Source organism: Phocoena sinus, chromosome 8 (genome assembly GCF_008692025.1).
Source record: "Phocoena sinus isolate mPhoSin1 chromosome 8, mPhoSin1.pri, whole genome shotgun sequence".
Taxonomy (NCBI): Eukaryota; Metazoa; Chordata; class Mammalia; order Artiodactyla; family Phocoenidae; genus Phocoena; species Phocoena sinus.
Window position 1 is genome coordinate 4,778,063 of NC_045770.1, and position 23,110 is coordinate 4,801,172.

The following is a 23,110-nucleotide window of genomic DNA, read 5'->3' on the forward strand; positions in this document are numbered from 1 at the left end:
AAGATCAGTAATTCTGATGCTCCCAGTCTCTCATCAGTTGTCATCCTCAGATTTCCTCTGGGAAAACCAGGGAGGGTTAGAAATGCCAAGAAAAGTCCCCCAAATTCAGTGGAATCCCAGCCACCTTCCTGTAAATATTTTTCACCCCTCTCTCTGTGCAGAAAAATCTAGTGTTATTTCTAGAAAGGTTTGGGAATGTTTCCGTAGAGCTAAGAGCCTGATCTCAATTTCAGAGAGTCCTTGTAAAATTCCCCACCAAACTGACTTTCACGCCTCCACACATCACGGGATGACAAAGAGACCCCGATCTGTGACACAACAAAGGAGGTATCTGGGGGCCGAGAATGACATCACATGTTGTGGATCAGTAACAACCTCATTTCACAGCCGAGGAACCCTGTTTCCAACAGTCTCGTTCAAGGGTCTGTAAACTTTTCCCGAGAAGGGCCAGACGGTAAATATTTCAGGCCCTGTGGGCCACACTCTCTCCGTCAAAATGACTCCATAGGTACACAAAAGGGAGGGGCTGTCGCCAGTAAAACTTCGTGGACACCAGTATCTGGACTTCGTATCATTTTCACATGTCACAGGAGACTGTTCTTCCGATTTCTTCTCTTCTGTGCACAGATGTAAATGCCATCCTTATCTCGTGGCAGCGGGAAGACAGCTGGCCATCCAGGTTTGGCCTCCCTGGGGTCCAGTCGTCTAGAAAAATACGGAATGACCCTGACACTGAACAGCTTCCCTCATGTGGAGTCTGTGCTTGTTCACCGTACCTTGATCTCCTCAAGACATTACACTAATACTCCTTAATCAACCCCTCTTCCCCACACACAGGGGAGGAGGGTCTGTTTTATCAATGGCAGAAGCCGAGGCACTGAGCCGGCCCAGAACGAGCCCGTGCGGAGCCCTGGGGGTGGCTCTCTGACAGCTCTTCTACCTTGGACTCTGCGTCCCCACTGCCTGCTCACCTCAAGTGCACACACCTCCTGCGCTGGGCTGCATGAACCCTGTAACCGCATCTTAACAGGATAATAGCGATCTTCTGTGACGCGGGATGGTGCAACTCTTTATTGCATCATTAATATATATTAGCATAATATATATGATGATGAGACAACCTGTGTGGCTAGGCGGGCCCTGGCCCAACCCCAAGCCATCGGCTGGCTGTCAGTCCAGAGTTATGCCTCTGAGAAGAAGCACGTACTCACGGGGCAATTTCCCAAATGAAATGTTCCATTCTCATTTTCAGATTTGGACAACAAACGCTGAACAAGCACGTAAGGATCCCTGTGTCAGGAGGATAATTGTTTCGTTGCCCCCGACTCTCCTCTCCCCATCGTTGCTTCTCACCCCTCACCCACTCCTGCCTACTCCCCTCCTACCAGAGTAGAAACACTTGGCTTCTCTGAATTCACAGACTGAACAGAATAGTCTCAACGAGTTGCCAAAGGTCCATATCTCCAGCTCAGTCCTATTTCCACAACGGTTCTGAGGCACTTAGGGGACCACGTCGGCGTTCTCTCCACGAATCAATACCACCCCACGGCACCAGGACGACACATCCACGTGTCTTAGCTCACCTGCTTCCAGCTGGCCCCCACCCACCCCTGAACCTGGATGATTTCACTAGAGGTTGCTTGAAGGAATCATCAGTATAAACGGTCGGACGGGGTTGCTGCCCTGGTCATCGGGGCTTCCTTCAACCCATGGAAGAATTCCATTCACCCTCATCAAAAGGATTTTTCTCGGGCTTCTCTGGTGGCGCAGTGGGTGAGAGTCCGTCTGCCGATGCAGGGGACACGAGTTCGTGCCCCGGTCCGGGAGGATCCCACATGCCGCGGAGCGGCTGGGCCCGTGAGCCACGGCCGCTGAGCCTGCGCGTCCGGAGCCTGTGCTCCGCAACGGGAGAGGCCGCAGCAGTGAGAGGCCCACGTGCCGCAAACAAACAAAACTCATAGCCTCTTCCAAAAGAAAAGACTATCCCTAACTCTACTCTTCAAAGGAAAATTTAAAAAGTTAAACGTGCTGAGAAATTCTGCCACTTTTCTAAAAACGGTTCTTGAGAGGCACAGCTGCATGATGAAACACTTCCTAGGAGTAATTAATCCTGAGCAACTCTTGTAAAAAAAAAAATATAGAGTAACAAAGCACATTCTGTGATGCTGTAGTGTTTGACCAGTTTTTGCCACTCACGTATGAATTTACAAAATTCTGAATTCACACTATAAAACAGAAAGATGGGGGGAATGAAACATACCTATTCACGAAGCCTTGAACTTCAACAGCTCACGGACCCCACCCAGGCTGCAAGAGGAGGCCCTAGGAGGCAGCCAGTGTAATGACATAACCCACAAGAATGCCCTAGAGTGAAGTGGTTTTTAAAGGATATCTAGTTTTTCTTGAGCTTCATTCACCACAAATAGTAATCTTTCTCTGAAGGGCTGTGCTTCAGCCAACCAAGATGAGGTTATTATTATAAGATAATTATTTGTAACAGAAGCTATCAATTACTGAGTACTTATGTGCCAGAAACTACGCTAGGTGCTTTATACACACTATTTCATTTAACCTACATGACTAACCCTATTAGGTAGTTATTACTATCTTCCATTTATAGATGGGGAAGTTGAGGGTCAGAAAGGCTAAATGACTTGCCTAAGGTCACACAGACAAGAAAACACAAACCAACCCAGGACCATCTGACTCAAAACCTATCCAGTAGGATCAGTCCACTAAACTGCTTCATAGATTTGAGTCATGGCTGTAAATTACCTCAAGCTCATCTTTAAGCCGTCATCTACACTACAGTGATTCCCAAACTTGACTTTTCACTACAATCTCTCTTTAAAAATACAGATTCCCCAGAACCCACACCAGCCTGACTGGACAGAACGTGGGCGAAAAAAATTCATTTCTTATTCTTTTGTTTTAAGCCATGCCAAACGGCCAGATTTTTTTTTTTTTCCACTGAACTTAATGAGTATTTCGTGAAAAATATTCCAAGTCTTAAGTCTCAAGGCGATTGGCTGGCATTCAGCTGTTAAGTACTTTCTCTCTGGTTCACAAGAATGAATAAATGAATGAACGCACGCATGCCTGGGAATTCCACCCTCGACTCCCATAGAAAAGCTTTATCCAGAAGAAGCTTCCAAAGCTCGTGGAAGCACTGTGACCAAAGGAGACTTGGGAATGTTACACAGATACAGACACTGACGTCCAGGAGCAATGGGACGGCAGCAGGCCCCAAATCTCCCAACCTCCCGTGTCCTCCAAAGACAGAACTGCTGCTTGGAATCCGTCTGGAATCATTCAGAAACACAAATAATCACAGGAAATGAAAGACAGACTGGCACATGTCAAATGATTATAAATACGTGTAAAGGAGTCAACAGGTTCAAAATATACCCCTCGGCAGCCGGTACACGCACTGGATCCTTCTTTACATAAAGCATGGGGCCTCCGTGGAAGAAGACAGACTTGACTTCTAATTGACATACAACTGTGTATATTGTCAGGATGGGACCTGATACTGAAAGAGACAGACCTGAGTTCCAACCTCAACTCTGCCACGTCCTCATGTGGCCGTGCTGCCATTTACTCAAACTCCCCGACTGTCACTTTCCTCCCCCCAAAACCAGTGATAATAGTAACTACTTCCTAGAGGGTCTGCATGCAGTTTAAATTCCTTAGTGAAGAGAAGCACCCAGCGTCTGGCTCACAGTTACCATGTATAATTGTTGTTATTTTTACTTTCCAGTTCCCTGAAAAGTGAAACGCATTCTGTTTACGCAGCTAATTGTTCTAACCGTCAAGGTTCAATGTCCCAGTTTAAAAAAAATCAGCCCTCCGATAGGACATTCCTTTATGCCACCCTCCAAACCATGGCTGAAAGCATGCTCCCAAGACACACAGCTGTCTGACGTGCTAAGAGCAATAATGAATCGCACAATATCCAGGGATAACAAAATTAACAACATCTTCCCAAAAAATCTCCTCTGCGGTGATTTCAATCAAATGCTTCAACCAATTATTTCAGTCAAATGTTCAGTCATGAAAAAGAGAGGATTTGGATTGGAACCTTATTAAAATATATCCCTCTCCCTCAGTGAAACTTGTTCAAAGTTAACCATAAATATCCCCAATCCTCACCTGTACTTTCCCAAGTCGTTCCGAAGAGAAGATCCACGGCGGAGCTGTCAGATTTGCTGCCAGCGATCGGACTGTCAGGGCAGCAGGGGCAACACCTGCGTGTTATCTCCCTCAGACACACACAGCCCTTTGGAAGAGCTCTCTTGATAACATTCACTCCTTTCACAGCCCCGAGCCTGGAGAGTCCATTTTACGAGGAATAAGGTTTCACTGGAGAGACGCAGGAAGGGGACAGAGTAAGGCACAAATGAAGTTTCAATCTGTTCCTTTCACTGCAGCTGTCCTGTGCATCCATCCAGGTAAGACAACATGCAGAAGGTCTCGTTCCTGCAGCCCTGAAAGTCTGTCCACTGACAGCAAATCTGATAGATCCACCGGCCTTTCGGTCATGTCCAATTTGGCCACCCTCCTCTAGACGTGGTCATTAGATCCTGCTGACCACGGCTGCACTGCCAAGCACCAAAGACAGCACAGCGACCCTGGCTGTTGATGGCTGGCGTGGGACGTGGGCTCCGAGGGCTTTGATCTGTTTGCTTCTCTGTTTACGTATGGATTTAGGACAGAGAGGGGTGGTCTCAGAAGGAGAAATGCTTTGGCAAACTCTTGACTGTACAAACTGTTTCATTCACACCAAGGACTATTTTCCCTCTGAAGGGACACAGAAAGAGCTCCCAAAGGACCAGGTTTTTGTCACAATATCTTAAAGCAATATTTCTACATTGGAACTATTTTGCAGAGAAAAGAAGAATGCCTTGGCCGTTAAGATAGGCTGAACAAAACACCTGTCATCAGAGTTGTCGCTGGGGAGTAATGTGGTCCAGGTTACCCTCTCCAAACCACAGAACCACCATTCATCATTCCTAACAGACAGCTCTCTGTGTGATTACCATGGTAACAGTTCTCATCCCTTCCTAACCATCCCTGATACCACACACCAAAGTTTTAAAATCAAATCATGTTTACAGAATATAAAGAAAACTCAGCCAGCTTACATGCCAATACCAACACGATTCTTCCCTGCCAAGAAGCTACATTTTAATATATTTTTGATTCTTTGGTATTCACAGATGTCCCTAGATAATTTTTTAAGTTAAATTGTCAATAGCAGTGACCACTGGTCAAAAGCCAAGGGTGGGGCTTCCCTGGTGGTGCAGTGTTTGAGAGTCCGCCTGCTGAGGCAGGGGACACGGGTTCGTGCCCCGGTCCGGGAAGATCCCACATGCCGTGGAGCGGCTAGGCCCATGAGCCATGGCCGCTGAGCCTGCGCGTCCGGAGCATGTGCTCCGCAACGGGAGAGGCCACAACAGTGAGAGGCCCGCCTACCGCGCAAAAAAAAAAAAAAAAAAAAAAAGCCAAGGGTGGTATATCATTTGAGCAGTTACATATCAAAGCAAGATGCAATCAAAGGCAATCTACTGGGATTTCAAACATCATTAAGAAGAAGGGGAAAGAACCTACTGACTCTTCCTTGCATGCTCAGTAATGGATATTTGCAGAAAACAAACACACACTTCATCAGCACTTCCTTCCGGCCCTAGTGCCCAGCTCAGAGCCCATTTATTCACATGCCAAAGCATTACCTGGGGGAAAGCAGTTATCTTGGTGAAAAATGACATCCCCATCCAGCCAGGGGAGGTAAGTGAGATCCAAAAGCCAATTTCAGAAGCCGCAGTGGTTGTTTCAGGGTGAGTTGTACACGTGTCTAATTATAAAGTTCTTTCCCCACTGTGAGACCGTATACAAGAAGCTTGTACTTAACAGCTTCTCTCAGGATAGAAAGCTATTAAGAAAACCATCAAAAGTCCCCCAAGGGGTTTCCCTGGTGGCGCAGTGGTTGACAGTCCACCTGCCGATGCAGGGGACACGGGTTCGTGCCCTGGTCTGGGAAGATCCCACATGCTGTGGAGCGGCTGGGCCCGTGAGCCATGGCCGCTGAGCCTGCGCACCCGGAGCCTGTGCTCTGCAACGGGAGAGGCCACAACAGTGAGAGGCCCGCATACCGCCAAAAAAAAAAAAAGTCCCCCAAGATCAAGAGTTTTATGGATATGTGGGGTCTCCCATACTATCATTTTTCAATGTTTATATTATAGAAAATTTCAAACATATAGAAAAGTACAAAGAATAATGTAAGGAACATCTTGTGCCCATGACCAAGCTTTGCCCAATCTTAATGCTTGGCTGTACTTAGGCCTTTTCTTTTCCTTAATAAATTACTACACAGGAAAGTAAAAATCTGTGTATAGCCCTCCCAATCCCATGCCCTTGCCTCCCTAAACAATACACAGTATTGGCCTGCATGTTTTCCAGCGTTATATAAATGGTATCAGACTATAAGTATCAATCTACACCTTGTGTTTTTTTCTCCTCAGCCTTGTATTTCTAAATCTTATCTGTGTTAATACAAGTAGATCTGGGTCATTCATTTTCATCACTGCATAGAATTTCACTACTTGAATATAATACACAGAATTCTGTCCTTTTTCCTCTGAAGGGCAGTTAGACTGTTTGAGATTTTTCACTATCATAAACAACATAGAAGTGAGCATTCCTCTACCAGTGTCCTATTGCACACATACAGTGATTTCTCAGGGCATAAACAGAGGTGGAACTGCTGGGTTGAGGGCATGTGTGTATCTGCTTCGAGGTGTTGCCACGCTGCTTCCAAAGCAATTGTGCCAAATAACCCTCCCACCATCGGGGAGTGAGAACATCTATTGTTCCACAACCTTGTCATAGAGCGATACCATCAGAGTCTTTCATGTTTACCTGTCTGACTGGTATGAAATGGTACCTCGTCTTCATTTGTGTTTTCCTGATTACCAGGGACATCCTTTCATGCTCACTGGACACCTAGATCTTCACTTCTATGAGTTGCCAATTTTTCTACGTGCCTTTTTTCTTATTGCTTTGGAAGAGATCTTTATACATTCAGTGACTTTATAAAGTTACTTAACTTCTCAGCTTCCATTAGTAAAGCAGAGATACTATCTCTTAGGAATCATTGGAAGCTGAATGAAAATCACTGGGTCCGGTGCCTGTAACATGCTAAGCCTCAAAACAAGTCACTATTTCTATTACTGTAAGTCCCCTACATACGAATGAGTTCCATTCTGAGAGCACGTTTGTAAGTCCAATTTGTCCATAAGTCCAACAAAGTTAGCCTAGGTACCCAACTAACACAATTGGCTATAGAGTACTGTACGTAATAGGTTTATAATGCTTTTCACACAAATAATACATTAAAAAAAACACAGAAGAATAAAAAAAACATTTTTAATGTTTCAAGGTACAGGACAGTACCTTGAAACGTACAGTAGTACCAGCTACATCACCACTGCTTTTATGCTTGCTTCCGGACATCCTAGGCTTGAAATAAAGATACTGTACTCTGTGCTCTACACAGTACTGTAAAGTACACAAAAGCACAACCACTTGGAGAGGATGTGCACACGTGACGGTGTCTGCCAGACACGTGAATGAACACGTGATTGGACCTGTGAATGCACTTTCGCATCTTTGAAAGTTCGCAACTTGAAGGTTCGTATGTAGGGGACTCACTGTGTCGTTATGAAGATGAATAATGAGGTTCAGGGTTGAGAGTATACGTTTCTAGCCTTTCTCCCCAGTTTGTAGCCCCCTTTAGGATAAACACTGCAGAACTCGGGAAGACGACCCTGAGTACCTCTGGCTCCGATTTCCCCAGGACACAAAGACATACTATCAGGACTCTGTTGTTTATAAGTTACCATGAGGCAAGTGTGCAACGCTGACTCTCTCAGACGGTGCTTAAAAGAAACATCAGAGCTACACATCCTCCAATCTACAAGTGGCTGCGATCTTGTCTGTGAGACCATGATCCTGAATTTCAGCAATGGTTAAGCACCTGCGTGAAAAGACCTCTTGGAAGAGGGAAGTGGGCGGTGGAGAACGGCAGGTAAATCAGTATTAGGGACCTGTCCGGTATTGTCGGGGTGGAAACACAGCCATGATTCCATGCGATACCACCAGGCCCAAGACCTCGCCGTGTCCCCACACGTCATAAGTGATCCTCGCACAAGAAAAGTGAACGGACAATCATCCTATCTCTTATCACATACAGAAGTGTGTTTCTCAATAATGACCAAAAGTACATGGACATCACTTTGGTGGCAGGCACACTGTGAAAATATTTCTCCAATATTTCTCCAATATCCAGAAGCACGTGTTCCTAAGGACATGGGGGTGAGCTAGAGAGATGCAATAAAAACGAATCACATAAGCTTCTCTGCTTGGACCCTTAAGATATTTAGTTTTGTGCTGAGATCCTCCAGATCGGCTTCTACTCAGTTGCATCCTGGCCTCTCCTTGGAGAAAGGCCATGTTCATTTTTATGAACTCTGCCAGTGGAGTCAGGGAGCATATACAGCTGACCTCCAGGCCGATCAAGCAGTCCTGACACCAGCTTCAACCGCTGACTAGCGGAGTCCCTTTTTACACGTACTTGCCCCTTGTCTAACATTCAGAATGATCTTCCTCCATATTCAATTTCCACCGGCACTAAAGGAACCAGAGACTTTCCTTAGTGACCCTCTGCCTGTCTTTTGCATAGTAATCATAGGTAAGAGTCAACTCCAGACCAAATATAATTAAGCCATCTTCTGACATCTATCTGGGTGTACTGCTTTCTTCCTTAAATGTGTGCCAAGTTTCCACTTCCAAGAAGTTAAACTGCCACGTAGAAATGCTGTGGTGATAAGTAATTAGACACTGTAATGGAAAATTAACTGTGTTTTCATTTAGAGCATTCATTTTAACAAGACATTTCTTTTTCCAACTGTTATTAAGCTGCAATAAAAATAAATTAAATCCTAAGGATCTGCAAACGTTTTCTGGTTAAATAAAAACAAAAACAAAGAAGAAGAAGAAGAAGAAAAACCGCCTCTTCTCCTAGAGTCAGAGTATTTCTTATTTTGTTAACATCACTAAGTTGGTACACGGTCCTGGTCTGAACCCCATTCCTGGTAAATTCTAAGGCCAATTCTAACCCTGTCACCCGTGCTGTGGACAGCGGAACAACCCTTCCACCGTCACGGAACCTGACCCGGAGGCAGTCATGCCAGGCGGGACGGAGGGCCTTCGCCACATGTGGGAAGTCTTCACCCAAATGTTCTCTCTCCTTCTCTCTCTTTTTTTCCTCCCTGTTTTGCTGCTCCCAAGAGACTTGCAGCCAAGTGATTCGCAACAGTCTGGCAAGCACCTGTGGGGCTTTGGCAAGTCCTGGGTTAGAAGGCGGCTCATCCAGCTCAGTGGGGTCCATCTCTGATGCTCCAGTAAAAAAACCACCTCCTCGAGATAGGAATGGAAAACAGCATTCCCCAAGAGAGAATGCAAAATGAGGCCTCCACCTGTCCATCTCATCCAAAGCCTTGCGGCCCTCTAACCATGTTCCAGCTAAGGGTGTAGCCAAGGGACGCGAACTGACTTCGCTGGGGGCGGAAGAGTGGCCGGCGTGGTCCGCAGGCTCCGCAACCCCCACAGAAGTTCCCAGGCTTTGTACTAAGGCGGGAGCCTCAGATCTGTGCCCCACCTAACTTCCGTCTCTGTTCCTCTTCCTCCCGACCTCAAAACAAAGTGCAAACAGCACCTAAAAATGCTTCTGGTTTAACACTGATTCAGTCATGCTAAATGCTGGGCTGGGCAGGGCACTCCCCACCCACCCCCCCCACCCCCACCCCCGCCCAGGCTCTTCCCTGAAGGCGCCCCAGCAGGTGTCTAAGTCAAATCAACGTGGGCATTTACTCTCCAAGCAGGGACAGAAGAATTTCAGAAGCCACCTTTGTGTTGCCCCCAGGGTCATTGGGAAGGACGCTGAACTACACACCAGGCGGAATCAAGCGCCTTCAAGAATTTCAAAGAAACCCACCCTTTCTCTTTTTCCCCATTCCCTCCCTTTTTTTGTTTTCATCTCTCTTTACAATCTAAACAACAATTTACCGTCCTTACTGCTTTTCAAATAGATTCCTGGGATGTAAAAACCTAACAATCTTCTCATTTAGATTCCTGAGGTACGTTAAAACCAGCAGCTACATACCAGCCACGCTGGGATCACAAATTTTATTTTCAAGCCAGAGGTAACAACCAACACTGCAGGAAATTGGTTTCATAAAAGATTTACTGCGTATACAATTTCAGTTGAGTTGTGTTTAAAGAGGTTAATATGACAATTTTGGTGTTGATAATACCCTTTAAGTGGAGTTCAAAGAGAAAGTTCCAGACGGTAAGCAAACGGATTAAATTATCATAATGTTTCACAATTCCAAAGTGCCCACATAGACTCTAGAGGACCACAAAAAAGAGCTTGGCAGTGGCTCTACAGGTGTTTCAGAGAAAGATTTAAAATATCCCAACTGTTAGCCAAGACTTAGAATAAACTTAAAAATAATGGCAGTGGACTTCCCTGGTGGCGCAGTGGTTAAGAATCCGCCTGCCAATGCAGGGGACACGGGTTTAAGCCCTGGTCCGGGAAGATCCCACATGCCATGGAGCAACTAAGCCTGTGTGCCACAACTACTGAGCCTGCGCTCTAGAGCCTGTGAGCCACAACTACTGAGCCCATGTGCCACAACTACTGAAGCCTGCGTGCCTAGAGTCTGTGCTCCGCAACAAGAGAAGCCACTGCAATGAGAAGCCCGCGCACCGCAACGAAAAGTTGCCTCCGCTCACCACAACTAGAGAAAGTCCGTGCGCAGCAACGAAGACCCAACGCAGCCAAAAATAAAAAATAATTTAAATAAATTAAAAAAAGTAATCATGGCAGTGCCGTCAACAAGCAAGTGTAAATATTTGTTGAATTAAATGATTGAATTAAATGATACTGAAGATTATAGACCTTTGGAAAGGCATTTTAACTTGCTAAATTTCTAATCATTTTCCCATTCGCTATTAGAAAAATGAGAACTAGAGAATAAATTGCAAATAAACTATTCACTCATTAAAACTGACCCCTAAGGAATCCCTCAGTGTCTCTATTTAACAAAGGTGTCATAAAAATTTAAGGAGTAAGGAGACAACAGCTGAGGATCCCGAAAGAGCTCAGCTCGAAATATATCCTGACCTTGGATGAGTCCTCTATCCTGGGCTTCCCTCAATTTATTTACCCTTAGAATGGGAACAGGAGAGGCAGTGATGAGTGATTTGCTAATGAAAGCGTATTTGCCTCTGGTAGAAATACAAATGCTTCTTAATAAAGATAATTTTCCACACCCCCAGTTTACATTTCTCTATCAACGTTCCAGTGCCCAGGATCCAGGTTCCCAAGATACTACAGGTTTTGGTCTCCAACTAAAAGACTGAGCTAGGATTGGGGGAATCACTGGAGCCAACTCATGAAGTGGCAGCAGACTCCCTGACCCCCATCGCACAGGTCCACACCTCAATTCATTTTTCACCAGGATGACACCCAATCTTTGTGATAAAAATGAGCCCAAGGACACCACCCCAAAGAACTTGTTTCTCTTGGACCCACCAAAGAATAAAATGTTCTCAAAGCCCGCTCCTAAGATAAACACCCTTCCCCACATGCCCCTTTTAAATGGCTGGTTAACTGTCCCTTGGGTGTGACTGCACAGCTTTGTCCCGGGTGTGTAATGGAGCTGGAAGAACCTTCCCGATTTCTCAGTACCCTAACGTGGAAGATGGTGGTGTACAGTGCGGGCTGAAACTATGTTTAAGCCCTGATGTGACCCTAGCACTTCGCAAAAAAAAAAAAGTATGTTCTGCTTGGGAAGGCTGGTCTGTGGTCACTGTGATTCCTCCCAGTCAGCTCTGTAAGACTGGCCGCTGGAGGTCACGGAGAGAGCCTACAGAACCCTTCTGCCAGAGGACACAAAAAGAATTAAACTATAGGTTTTAGTGAAATCACTAAAAGTCATGCAGGGGCCATGGGTTGTAAAATGTACAAATACCTATATTCACCTCCCCCCAAATGTGCGTGTACAAGTCCTAGGGTAATTCTAGGTTATAAGTATCGGTAAGTTGTAAGTAATAAGTTGTAAGTTGTTGTAAGTATAAGTTGTAAGTAATTATGCACAGTACTTAGGTTTCTCAGTATCATCTTATGAAAACTCTTAGGGTAAATTGTCACATCCTTGTTTTTGTGAAGCAAGTTACTCATTTTTTCCCAAACACCCCTCAAATTTAGAAAGTCTGCCTATTTCTACAGATCAAACTGAAAGAGAGATCCCTCCAAAGGAACCGTGCCACTACCTCTGCAATCTATTCTGTCCTGAGAAGCCAGTTCAAGGGACTCTTCCACCAAGAAACATTAATCACAACCAGAAAAATAAAACAATGCACCTGAGAGGTAAACAATACTTATGATATCATAAACTGCAAGTCATTTTTGGCCTTCAATCACTGTCAACGTTCTAATGTTTATGAGAGATCATCACCGGCTTCTAAGTGGCAACACAGTTCCATCCTGAGTGAGGATTACTGTTACCAGCTTTTAACGTAAGAACAACATGTCATAAACTAAATTCATTTGAGACACGTTCCATACCTCAACAGTCTGAAAAACAAACTTTTTTTTCAAATGGAGGCTCTCTTTGGGCTTGGTTTTTAAATTTTATTTTAAATTTAATGACAAATGTTCCTTTAGTTTGGCTTGAAGAGAAGGATTCCTTTACTCAATATCTATTATGTGATGCAGGAGATCTATTAGGAAACTTAAATCAATCTGGAGATCGCCTCCTAAAACTAAAATTACTCTATTTTCATAAGAAAGGGCCTGTTCAAATAAACAATTGTTTTCGAAGATGAGTAGTCCGTCAAGGTTAGGGTGTCTAATAATAAATTACTGTCAAGTGATTACCTACCAGATGAGAAATGTTTCCATTTCTCCATTTACTTGAATATACATGCTCTTCTGCCCGAGATCAGGATCAGAAACTGACATTAGGATTTTGCTAAATCTGAACGACACGGTTTGCCTAATCACGTAGCGGCTTTTTCAACGCTGTAGCTTTTTTCCACCACGATTTCATGTATTTACTGTTCACGGTGGTCACTTTATTATCTTAGTTTTCATTATTTTAGCTGACAAAGGTCACTTCTGTTAGTTATATAAATCTTAAAACAGCAAACCAAAGGATGAGATGGTTCAGTAACTTTAATTCCAATTTATGCCTTTCACTTGATTTGAACATTTTATGCATCGGTTCCACCAAAAGTGCTAAATATTTATCTCTATCCAGAAAAAAAAATACATATCTATAGTTTCATTATGAATGCCAGCAACTTATTGCTGTTTTTTTAATTAATAAAAAAAGATTAAGTTCATCCAAGTTAAGATTCGTGATCCTGAACGTAACTGTTAAAAGCAACAAAAATGCTTTGAAAGCATGGTATTTGCAAAACCTTTGAGAAGTCGCTAATGGTATTCCCATGATCTAATACATGTAAGGCTTTAACTGCAATCGTAAACCCACTGAAAGCTTATGATCTGAAAGGATGGACTATTGTAGCCAGTTTTTATGGGTTTAATTCCACTGGCAAATCCCAGTTTCTATATTTTAAATCTCAACTAGAGCAAAATCACAACACATTTGCAAAAGAACGACGTAAAGAAATCAAGCATGGGAACAATAAGGCAAGAACGCCAGTGCCAACAACCACCCTCTCCCACAAACCATCAAAGAACTTCAAAAGCACGAGGCTGAGCACAACTTTTAGTTCGTGAAATATGTGTGATTCACTTTTAACACTCACAAAAGTACATATAAATCACGGTATTTTCCTCCGATGTATGTGCCACACAAGGTTCAATAAAACACAGAACTTAGCCTCGACGGATGACTGGATCATTGTTTTTGAAGGCTGTTTACTACTCTTTTTCTGGCATGATTTCTATGATCCAGTTCTGTGACTGCTAAAGGCCAGGAAAAGCTGCCTTCAAGTCAATGCATGGCGCGAAGTCACTGAAAAGTTTGCAGGCGTCAGGCTATGCCTAGGTGCTTGGGAGAAGCTGTTCTGCTTTGTCCTAGGGACCTCCAGGTACGCAGTGTCTTTTCAGGGTGCGAGAGATTTACGATTAAAACGGATCCTCTCTTTTTCCTTTAAGGGATTTGAGTTCTCATGGCAAACGATTATTTACGCTCAAAACAAGAATCAGCCTAGTTCTCCGCTCCAAGATCTATGCAGACAACTCATCCCAGGTTTAACGCATGGCAGACACACAAATGTAAAAACATCAACCATATCTATCTTGCTTTTCAAATTTCTTCTTCGTATCTTGTTTCGTATATTTCTTGGCTTTTAAAAGGCAGTATTACAAGTCTTGTGCTGGGCTACCAGGCCTAATTCCACCTTACAGACAAAATGTATTTTACAAAGGAGTAATTGAGTATAATACCCATTTTATTACCAAACACATGTAGGAACAAGTTGGTTGTAAAAGAACTTTACTGTATGTATTTACACACGTATTTACTGATGGTCCTAGAGAGCCTATCAATGGAATCAACAGAAAATGCAGTATTCCAAGCACACTGTACTAGCAGCTCTTGGCCTGAACGTTCCAAAAATATCTTTCAAAACCACTGCTATCTCTTCACTTTACTTTTTCAAAGTGAGTACAATTAAATTCATTTATTTCATGCTACCCATGCAACAAATATACCCTCAAAGGTCCTTTCGGTTTGGAAATACTAAATTTTTACCTTCAGTTGAAAGCAGGGTCAATAACTTTTTTGATAAAAATTGCTTCAATTTTTTTTTTCGCTAGACCCGCGTCTGGAGAGCCTAAATCCTTATAATGCCAGGGCACTATGAAACTTGGAGCTTCTTTTAATGCACGTTTTTTTTAGAAATAACTTTGGGTTTATTTTCTACATAAACGTATGACTTTTAAAGTATATTTATGAAGTGTTCTTTATTTTTATTACGGGTCTCGTTCTTGTGGAGAAAGCAAACCAGATTTCAGGAGTGTTTTTATTGCGATCATTGTTTTTTAGTCACTTAAAACTCACAGGGTTGACCTCCTCAGCTGGCTCCACAACACGACACATTCCATAACTACTTCCCCAGAGGGAGATCCTTTTAAGTAAAGTTCAGCGGATTTTGTGGGGAACCTCAGGATACTGACTTACTTGTAAAATTCCCAGTGGAGACAGGAGGAAGTTGGACGAGTTAACTCAAGGTGAGAAGCAACGCCACTTCCTGAGACAATGATTTAAGTGCTCAACCAGGTCAAGGGTTTGAACTTTCTTCCTGAAAACCACAGCAGCGCTGGGAAGGAGGAAGGTTCTCCTGCCAGCAGATCCCAGGCGCTGCGGGGCGGCCGGCTCTCGGGGGCGCGCTGCCTTGACTGCCTTTGTAACCTTGCCATTGACACCTTGCCGGGCCCCTTCCAGGTTGCAGAGGCCTCTGCAATACTCGCCTCGGACAAGTCTAGTCCTCTTGCAGGGGCCCACAATTCCCGGGCCCCTTCCTCTCGCCCTTGGGTGGGAGGACAGAGGTGGTCAAGCGCCCGACCCCGGCACGAAAGTGGCCACACCCCACTGCGCTCCCGCGGGCCGTCTTACCGGTACAGGAATGCAGGGGCTTGGGTCGCACGACCAGCGACGGGCACATGGAGTAGAGGGAAAGTTTCTCAAAGTAGTCGCAGGTCTCCTTGGAGAGGATCTCGTCGATCATGAAAGTCTTGTAGCGCCTCCTGGCTGCTTTGAGCTGGCCGGGCGAGCTCAGCCTCAGCTCTGCGTGGCAGTGCATGGTGAGCCCGGGCGAGCGCCCGCCGCCCGAGGCCGCGGGGCTGGCGCGCCGGCGGGGGCCTCCGGCCGGCTCCTCGGCGACCGGGAGGCGGCGGGGCTCGGGAGGTGCGGAGGGGAGCCGGCACCGGGCGCGCGGGCTGCGCGTCTAGACCCACCCGCGGATCAGCATCTTCGCCGAGCCTTTTGGGAACAGTGCAGCTGTCAATCAGCGCGCGCTTCCCGCAGGGCCTGGTGCTGAGCCGCACGGAGGGCCGGCCGCTCGGCGCCCACCCCGCCCAGCCCGCCTGTGCCAACCGGGGCTGACCTGCGCGCCTCGTGCCCACCGCTCTTGATAGCCTTCTCCAGCCTCTCAGCGTCTCGCGCTGGTCTGCGTGCCTATTTTAAGACACTCGCTCCGGCTCTCCTCCCCGCCCCCCTCCTGGGACGAGCTCCAGGTGTGTGTGTGCAGTGTGCGCGCCCGTGTGTGCGCGCGGTGCGGGGAGCGCGCGCCGCCCCCGCCAACGGCCTAGGCCTCCGGGGGCCGCTGCCCACGCGGAGCCCCGCGCGCCACCCTCGCGCCGGGCATGCCGCGCTCCCAGCCGTGCTCCCATCGCCGGCACCCGGCGGGCGGGCACGTCCTGGTCTGTTAGTAGAAAGAAGTCGAGACTTCGCCGAGGCTCCCGAGACTGCGGGCCCCAGAACCGGCGCCCCCGAGGAGCTGGGTGCCTTCCTGCCTCCCCACGTGGACTTCCGCGTGCCGTTTCCCAAGGACGGCGCCCGCCCATAGCGTCCCCTACGCTCGCAGCCGGCTCCCAGGCCGTGCGTTCCGGCACCCGGAGTGTACGCCGTGATCGCGAACTTGACCGTTCCACGGAGATCCCAAACCATCAATGACCTTTGCCCTGTCCGTTATCCCCATAGTAAACTGTTAAAAAAAAAAAAAGTAATCAAAGGCACGTGTTCCTTTTTTATTTTTGAGCCCTGTTTATAAACCTTTTTTCGTCCCCAGAAGGGCCAGCGCAGCGGGACTGCCGGGTGCGGCGAGTCAGACCGGTCGTGGCTCCTGGTGCCGGATACCCTGGCACCACGGCTTTCGTCCCCCGGGTCCCTGGCGACGCGTAGGGTTGGGGGAGCCGCGAAGACACGCGTTCATTAGGTGGTTTGTCTTCTGCCTCCTGGGCGCCTAACTTCCGAGTCTGTCCCAATCAGTATCTGAACGAACTTTTGTTTTCAGTTGGGCGAGGGGCGAGGGGACCCCACCCAGCCTCGGCACCCGGACCGTCCCGCTGCCCGCGTCCTGCCCCCTCGCCCGCGCTCGGCAGAATCTGCCGGTGCTGCCGGTTTCGCGCAATTATGCCTGGGAGTTAGTTTGCACGGGGCCGGAAGGGAAACGCACGGTAAGGAGACTGAGAATTACAGACGCGGATGGTCTTCTCCGAGACCGAGTTTGGGTATGGTGACATCTCGCGGCCCCGGGTAACGGCGGGCTCGCTGCAGAGCTGCTCGCCCTGCAGCCCGAGTCGCCGCGGAAGCAAGTGGACGCGCGCGCCTGGGCCAGTGGTTCAATTCAGAGGGAAGGGGAAAGCCTGGAGAACTAATAGGCACTGAGAAAAAATAGTAATAAACCGAATCAGAGCCTTGCATTAGACGTGGCCCGCAACGCGCCTTTGAGGAACTTCATTCCCGAGGTGTTTGCGTGCGCCCTGGCTCCCCTCCCCTCCTCCTCTCCATTTAGAACGGTTTTCGTTTATTCTCATGATATCTCCTTATGCTTATTCTTCTCCTCCCGGAGAGGCGGCTTGAGGGCCCGCGAGAGCTGCGGCCAGGTGTCCCGGTGGCGGCGCGCGTCCCGCCGCAGAGCCCAGAGGTCGCCGCGCTGGGCCCGGCGCGTCCGCGGCTGCGGTGGCCGGTCCCAGGGCCTGTCCGCTGCCCAGCGCGGGGCCGAGAACGCTCCCAGCTCAGCCCAGGCAGCGCCGCTCGGCGCTGCGACCCAGGGGTCCTCCTGGACGCCGGCGGAGCAAGGACCCAATGCACCACGAGCGGGGGACCGTTCCCAGGGGCGCGGCGTTCGCACCGAGGACATTGTTGGGTGGGGAGTTATATGTCCCGCTGGAAAGTGCAGAGCTGTCGGCAGCGCCGAGAAACTGCGTGTTTGGTGGGATTGGAGGGCGCGGCGTGGGGGAGACCCCCGAGCCTCTGCACCGCACCCGGTGACCCTGGAGAGGGACCGAGCGTTAGCCCTTCGGACCCTCTGTCGGGCCCTCACGTTACGCGCGCGCCCCGTTACTCTTCGGGCCCAGTCTTTTCCTCCACCTCTTGTCCCGTCCTCTAGCCTCGCCGGCTCTTCCGGTTCCTTCCACCGCCACAGGCCCCTTTCCTCCGCTTCCGTCCATTTCCCCTTCCCCACTGTTCCCAGCACTCCGGGCCTCCTCTGCTGGATCGAATTCCCCCATCTCTCCTCCGCATCTTCCATCTCTTTCTCTTTTCCTTTCTTTCCTCTCTTCCTTTCCTTGCTCCTCTCTTCCTCTCTTCCTTCCCTCTCTTCAGACCCAATAAATTAAATAATAGCTTATTGGATTTTCCATCTTTTCTATTTTCTACCACAGAGGCAAGAAATCTCATAGCGGGTCTGAGAGCACAAGTCCCCAGGTATTGGAAAGAGAGATTCCAGATCTTGGGAGTCTGGAACCTTCAGCTTTCTGTTGCTTATAATCAAAGCTGAGCCTCAGTTTTTTTCATTTGTAAATGAAAATCATAATACCTACTTCACAAGGTTAGCCTTTCATAACCCATGACTACGCAGCTCTTCCCTTCAGTGGGAATGCCCACGGCACCCCATCCCCTCCCTCCTTCGCTGCCTGGAAAACCAATTCAAGGCCCATCTCAAATGTCACCTCCTTTGGGAAAGAGCCCACACTCCCCAAGGCTGTCCTTGCTGTTCCTACCTCTATCTTAGAGGTTCCTTTACTGTATTATTGCCTTCTGCATATTTCTTTCACCCACTGGACCATTCGTCTTGTATCACCAATACCAGCATAGCACTGGCACATAGTAGGTTCTCAGTACCTGTCATGAATAAATTAATGCATGAAAGCTGGGATAATTATATAATGTGTGTAAGACCCGAGCACACGATGGGACTTCAGATCTTCACTAGTTGTACTCCATTTGTCTTTCTCCTTAAATGAGCCTCTCTTTCCTTTATATTTTTGGTTTTTCAGTAACGGCATCCAGCCCAATTCCCATTTTGCACTCATCTCTCTCTTTGCACTCCCTCTCTCCTGATCTCAGACTGTAAAGGGCTTTCGTGGGAAGAAGCACACCCCAGCTGTCAATCATGAAGTGGGGCTTTGGTCAGGAATAGTCAGGGGTTTTGTTTCCAACATTAATGAAGTGGCTGAAACAGCAAACATCTGCCTAAGAGCCTCAAACCTTTTCCAGCTGCTGGAGACCCACAGACACTTCCCAGCCTCCTGTGACTGTACCCCGGCAGTGTCTCTGCCCCTCTACCGGGAGGAACAGACATGGAGAGGCACAGACCTGTCTGTACCCAGCCACGCTTGCTCAGGCAGGAATGGAAGGGGATAAAAACGCACATCACCAGGAGGCTTCAGGAGATCAGCTCCCCTCCCCCATCCGGCGCCTGATTCCTGGGGATAGAGCCCAGCCAGAAGGAAGGAGGCAAAGACACCTGTGCAAAGTTAAAAGGTTCTGACAACTAGAAACCAAAGAATCACTCTTTCCCATTTCAGCTGACAGCCAGTGTCTCCATTCAACTAGAACACATGAAATTTATTAAAGCAAAATGGTATTTAAAAACCCTAGGATGGCATTTAAATAGGATCTAACCCTAGGTAAATGAGCTCAGCTTCATTTTTTGTGTATCCTTTTATAATCCTGGGCTTTGTGTCGAGGTAGATGTCAGAAGCGGCTGGGGCACAAGTCTTCCGAATACATGAACTCATTTGCAATCATCTTCTACAAGTGGGGGGCGTGGAGCGGAAGCCCTCCTTACACGCCAGTAAAGTGTGTTTAATAACTTGTATTTCAGTTGCTAAGATTTGAAATGGTTTCAGACATGTAAAAACAAAATAGGGAAAGCCTTGTAAGTTAATATTCCCCTGGGCCCCAGGGCCATGCCAAAACTCCTGCCTGCGGAGCCCAGCACCGCAGACTTGCACAACAAGAAGCCGAAGGAAGAGAAGAAAGCCAGCTTATTTTTAATGATGATATTAATTTACAAAAACTGCTCTCATACACTGTAAAGCGTCTTTTTAAGAGAGGGCACAAATGTAATCCACTTGACAAATGGGCTTGGAAATGTCTGAATAGGTGTTTCTTTCTCAAAACATCTTTCTGGAGCAAAAGTTTACAGAAAAAAAAAAAAAAGACGATGGCTGTATCTACAAAGCACCTAACAGTTATGTGAAGGGTGAAAATGCAGTAAATCATCCAAAAGTTTCCAACTTTTTAGAAGCTTGGTATACAGATTAAAACCATTCGTTAAAAAAAATTTTTTTTAAAGCCATTTGTTTTGCTGATTATTTCCCTTTTAAAATTGTGCTACCCTGACATGAAACAGCCTTACTTCTGCCTATGTGTCTCAATTATCCCATTGGATATAGCCAGGAAAATAAAATTTAATCACTCCTATCTTTTCCATAATATTGTAGAAATGGATATTGATGTTTGGAGTATCACTGATTTTGACTTTTTTTTTTTTTTTTTGTACATGATACCCCTCACTAATGAGAAAGCTGCCACAAGAGAGGAGAATCACTTTGAATATGCCATGGAGCAGTGCCCTGGCTGCCTGGGGCAAGTGGAAAGAACTTTTGAGTCAGGCAAACCTGTGTTCCATTCCCAGTCCAATCACTTAGTAATTTTCCCTGACCTCTGGTCTTCAACCACAACATGGGGTGATGATAGCCAACTCAGCTTTACTGGAGGATTCCATGGAGGATTGTGTGCACCTCACTAACTCATGAAATGCCAGGCTTCCCACTGCCTTCACTTTGAGTTCAATAAAAGAATCAATTCGCTTTCAAAAACCATCACAAAACAAAACTGCCTTTTTAAAAAGGCATCAGAGCCACTGCTGTTTCATGTGTTTGGGTTGGTTTTTGTTCAATGTTTAGAACCCAGAATCAACCAAGAAATAAAGAGTGAGAGGAGCTGGCGTTAGGGTGAGGGACCATCGTTAACCGAAGGAAATGGCCCTGGCCACCAAGCGTCCCTAAGTGCTACTCAACATCTGGCACCTGCAGCCACAGACTCAGCACATCTGCAGGCGTCAATCATTCTAACCAGCGCTTCACAAGAGAATGGCTCATATATCGTTGTTATGGCTTCTGTCTGCAGAAAAAGCCCGCCATGATCCTGCACCCACTGGGTGACATCTCATCCAGATCATCTCGTAAAGTATTTTTATTCTCTTCTCTGCATCACGCAGGCCTCGATTAGGTTTCATGTGAATTCTCTGTAATCCGCCCTAACACAGAGCCGGCCAGCAGCAATGAACCCAGCGAGGCAGGGTTGCAAAGAAAATGAGCAGTCAGCCTGTCGTTGGCATGGGCTGTTATCAAGGACAAGAAGGTTCCTGTGTCAGCCAGCGCAGGAGAAGACTTGTGGAGCCAGTCTGCCTCTGACCATACGAAGGAAAAACAACGCTCGAATGATTAACTTGCTGGTGTGATTGTTATTATGCTAATATGGAACAATGTTTACCAAGAACACTGGGTGCAGAGTGCCAATCAGAATGGAATGGTCTCTGCTCTCCAAGCTCTAAGGAAAAGGAAGTTTGTATGCACTCATGGACACAGGTGCTAATCACCCACTTAGGTCTAAGTGTAGGGGGCGGCGTGTGCACGCCTGCCTGTGCCTAGGTTCTATAAACTTTTTTTTCTTTAATATAGGAATGAGGAGAAGGGTAGGAAAGGACAACGGAAAAAAAGGGAAATAAGAAACATTCGGAAACCTTGTTTCCTAAACAAATTCAAGAGGAATCTTTAATCTTAGAGGAGGGAAAAGAAAACCGAGGCTATGTGAGTCGTCCAGCCCAAAGTTTGACATTTGTTGTATCTTTCCGTCCCACGCTCAGCCTAGGTTAGCAGGCTTTTAGGCATGGAAAGATGTGCAGACTGTTTCCTTTTCTAAGGAATAAACCACAATTTGAAATCTTTCTTCTGGTGATAGGCTTTTAAGAGAAAGTTGACCTCGGTGAGTTATTTATAATGAATATTTTTATCTTCACTAGAGATTACAACACAGCAATTGTGCTCAAAGCAAAATGGAGAATCAAAAAATAACATGGAGAATTCTGGCATTAAACATTCTCATAAAAAACACTCAAAAACTTAAGGAAAATGCAATTGTATCATTTTCTAGATAATCTGAGTCAAATGAAATTCTGTTGCAATCTTTTCATCTGGGGATTTTTCTGCAGAGAAGTATTTCATTTCACTTTGAGCAGACAGCCTCACAGACAATTTTTATAGGTCTCTAATACTGAAGCTTTTCCTTGCTTTCTTTCAAAAGTTACAGAGATGCTCAGATCTAAATAGGCTATAAATTACTAAAGTAAATGACTGAGATGGTGCCAATCTCTGCGCATTTCAATTACACAAGGAGCCTGACTTTTAAAAAGGGATTTGAAGTCATCACAGAACAGAGAATCCTCAAATTCTATTGCCAGTCCACATCCTGATACGTTTACTTAAGTCAATTATTGAGTCTCTTAGATTATGTCTACATAAGCTGCTGAAACATCTGGTCATTTCAATCAGTTCAATAAAAGATTCTGCCAAGCCAGGGGAAAAAATTAGTCAAATTAGTCATTTGTACAGCAGAACAATGGGTTGTTTTCTCAGGGTAGACAGTAAGTGGATATAGCTCAAAAGGTTTTAATTTTCTCTTCTGAAATCAGTTCCTGAAGGAGGTTTTGATTTTTATCAGTTAATGTTTGGGAGGTGTTCTGACAGATCTTCAGTCCAAAATGTCATGGGTATGAAGATGGCGTAGCCATGTCTCTGAGACAATTCTGTGCTCATTTGAATTCTACATTCTCAAGGTTGAGACCACGCCAGAACTAAGCCAGACTGGTGTTTGTTAAACGTTGAAAAATAAAATCAGCAGTACTAGAAATCACCGAATAGTGTTTATTCTCCTGGAATTTACTAGCATTCCTGTTCGCCTGTGTCCTTATTTTCAGGAAATCTGATACATTATTTGAA

The 23,110-nt window shown here is 46.3% G+C and overlaps 1 protein-coding gene across 1 annotated transcript in view; it reads right to left on the reverse strand.

Moving 5' to 3' along the window:
• Positions 1-16,158, reverse strand: part of BARX2 (BARX homeobox 2) — a 69,951-nt gene extending 53,793 nt beyond the window's left edge. The window contains exon 1 of the mRNA XM_032638798.1: positions 15,714-16,158. Within this exon, the coding sequence (XP_032494689.1) occupies positions 15,714-15,900 (187 nt within the window). The 5' untranslated portion in view covers positions 15,901-16,158. The remainder of the gene's footprint in view (positions 1-15,713) is intronic.
• Positions 16,159-23,110: the final 6,952 nt, after the last annotated feature.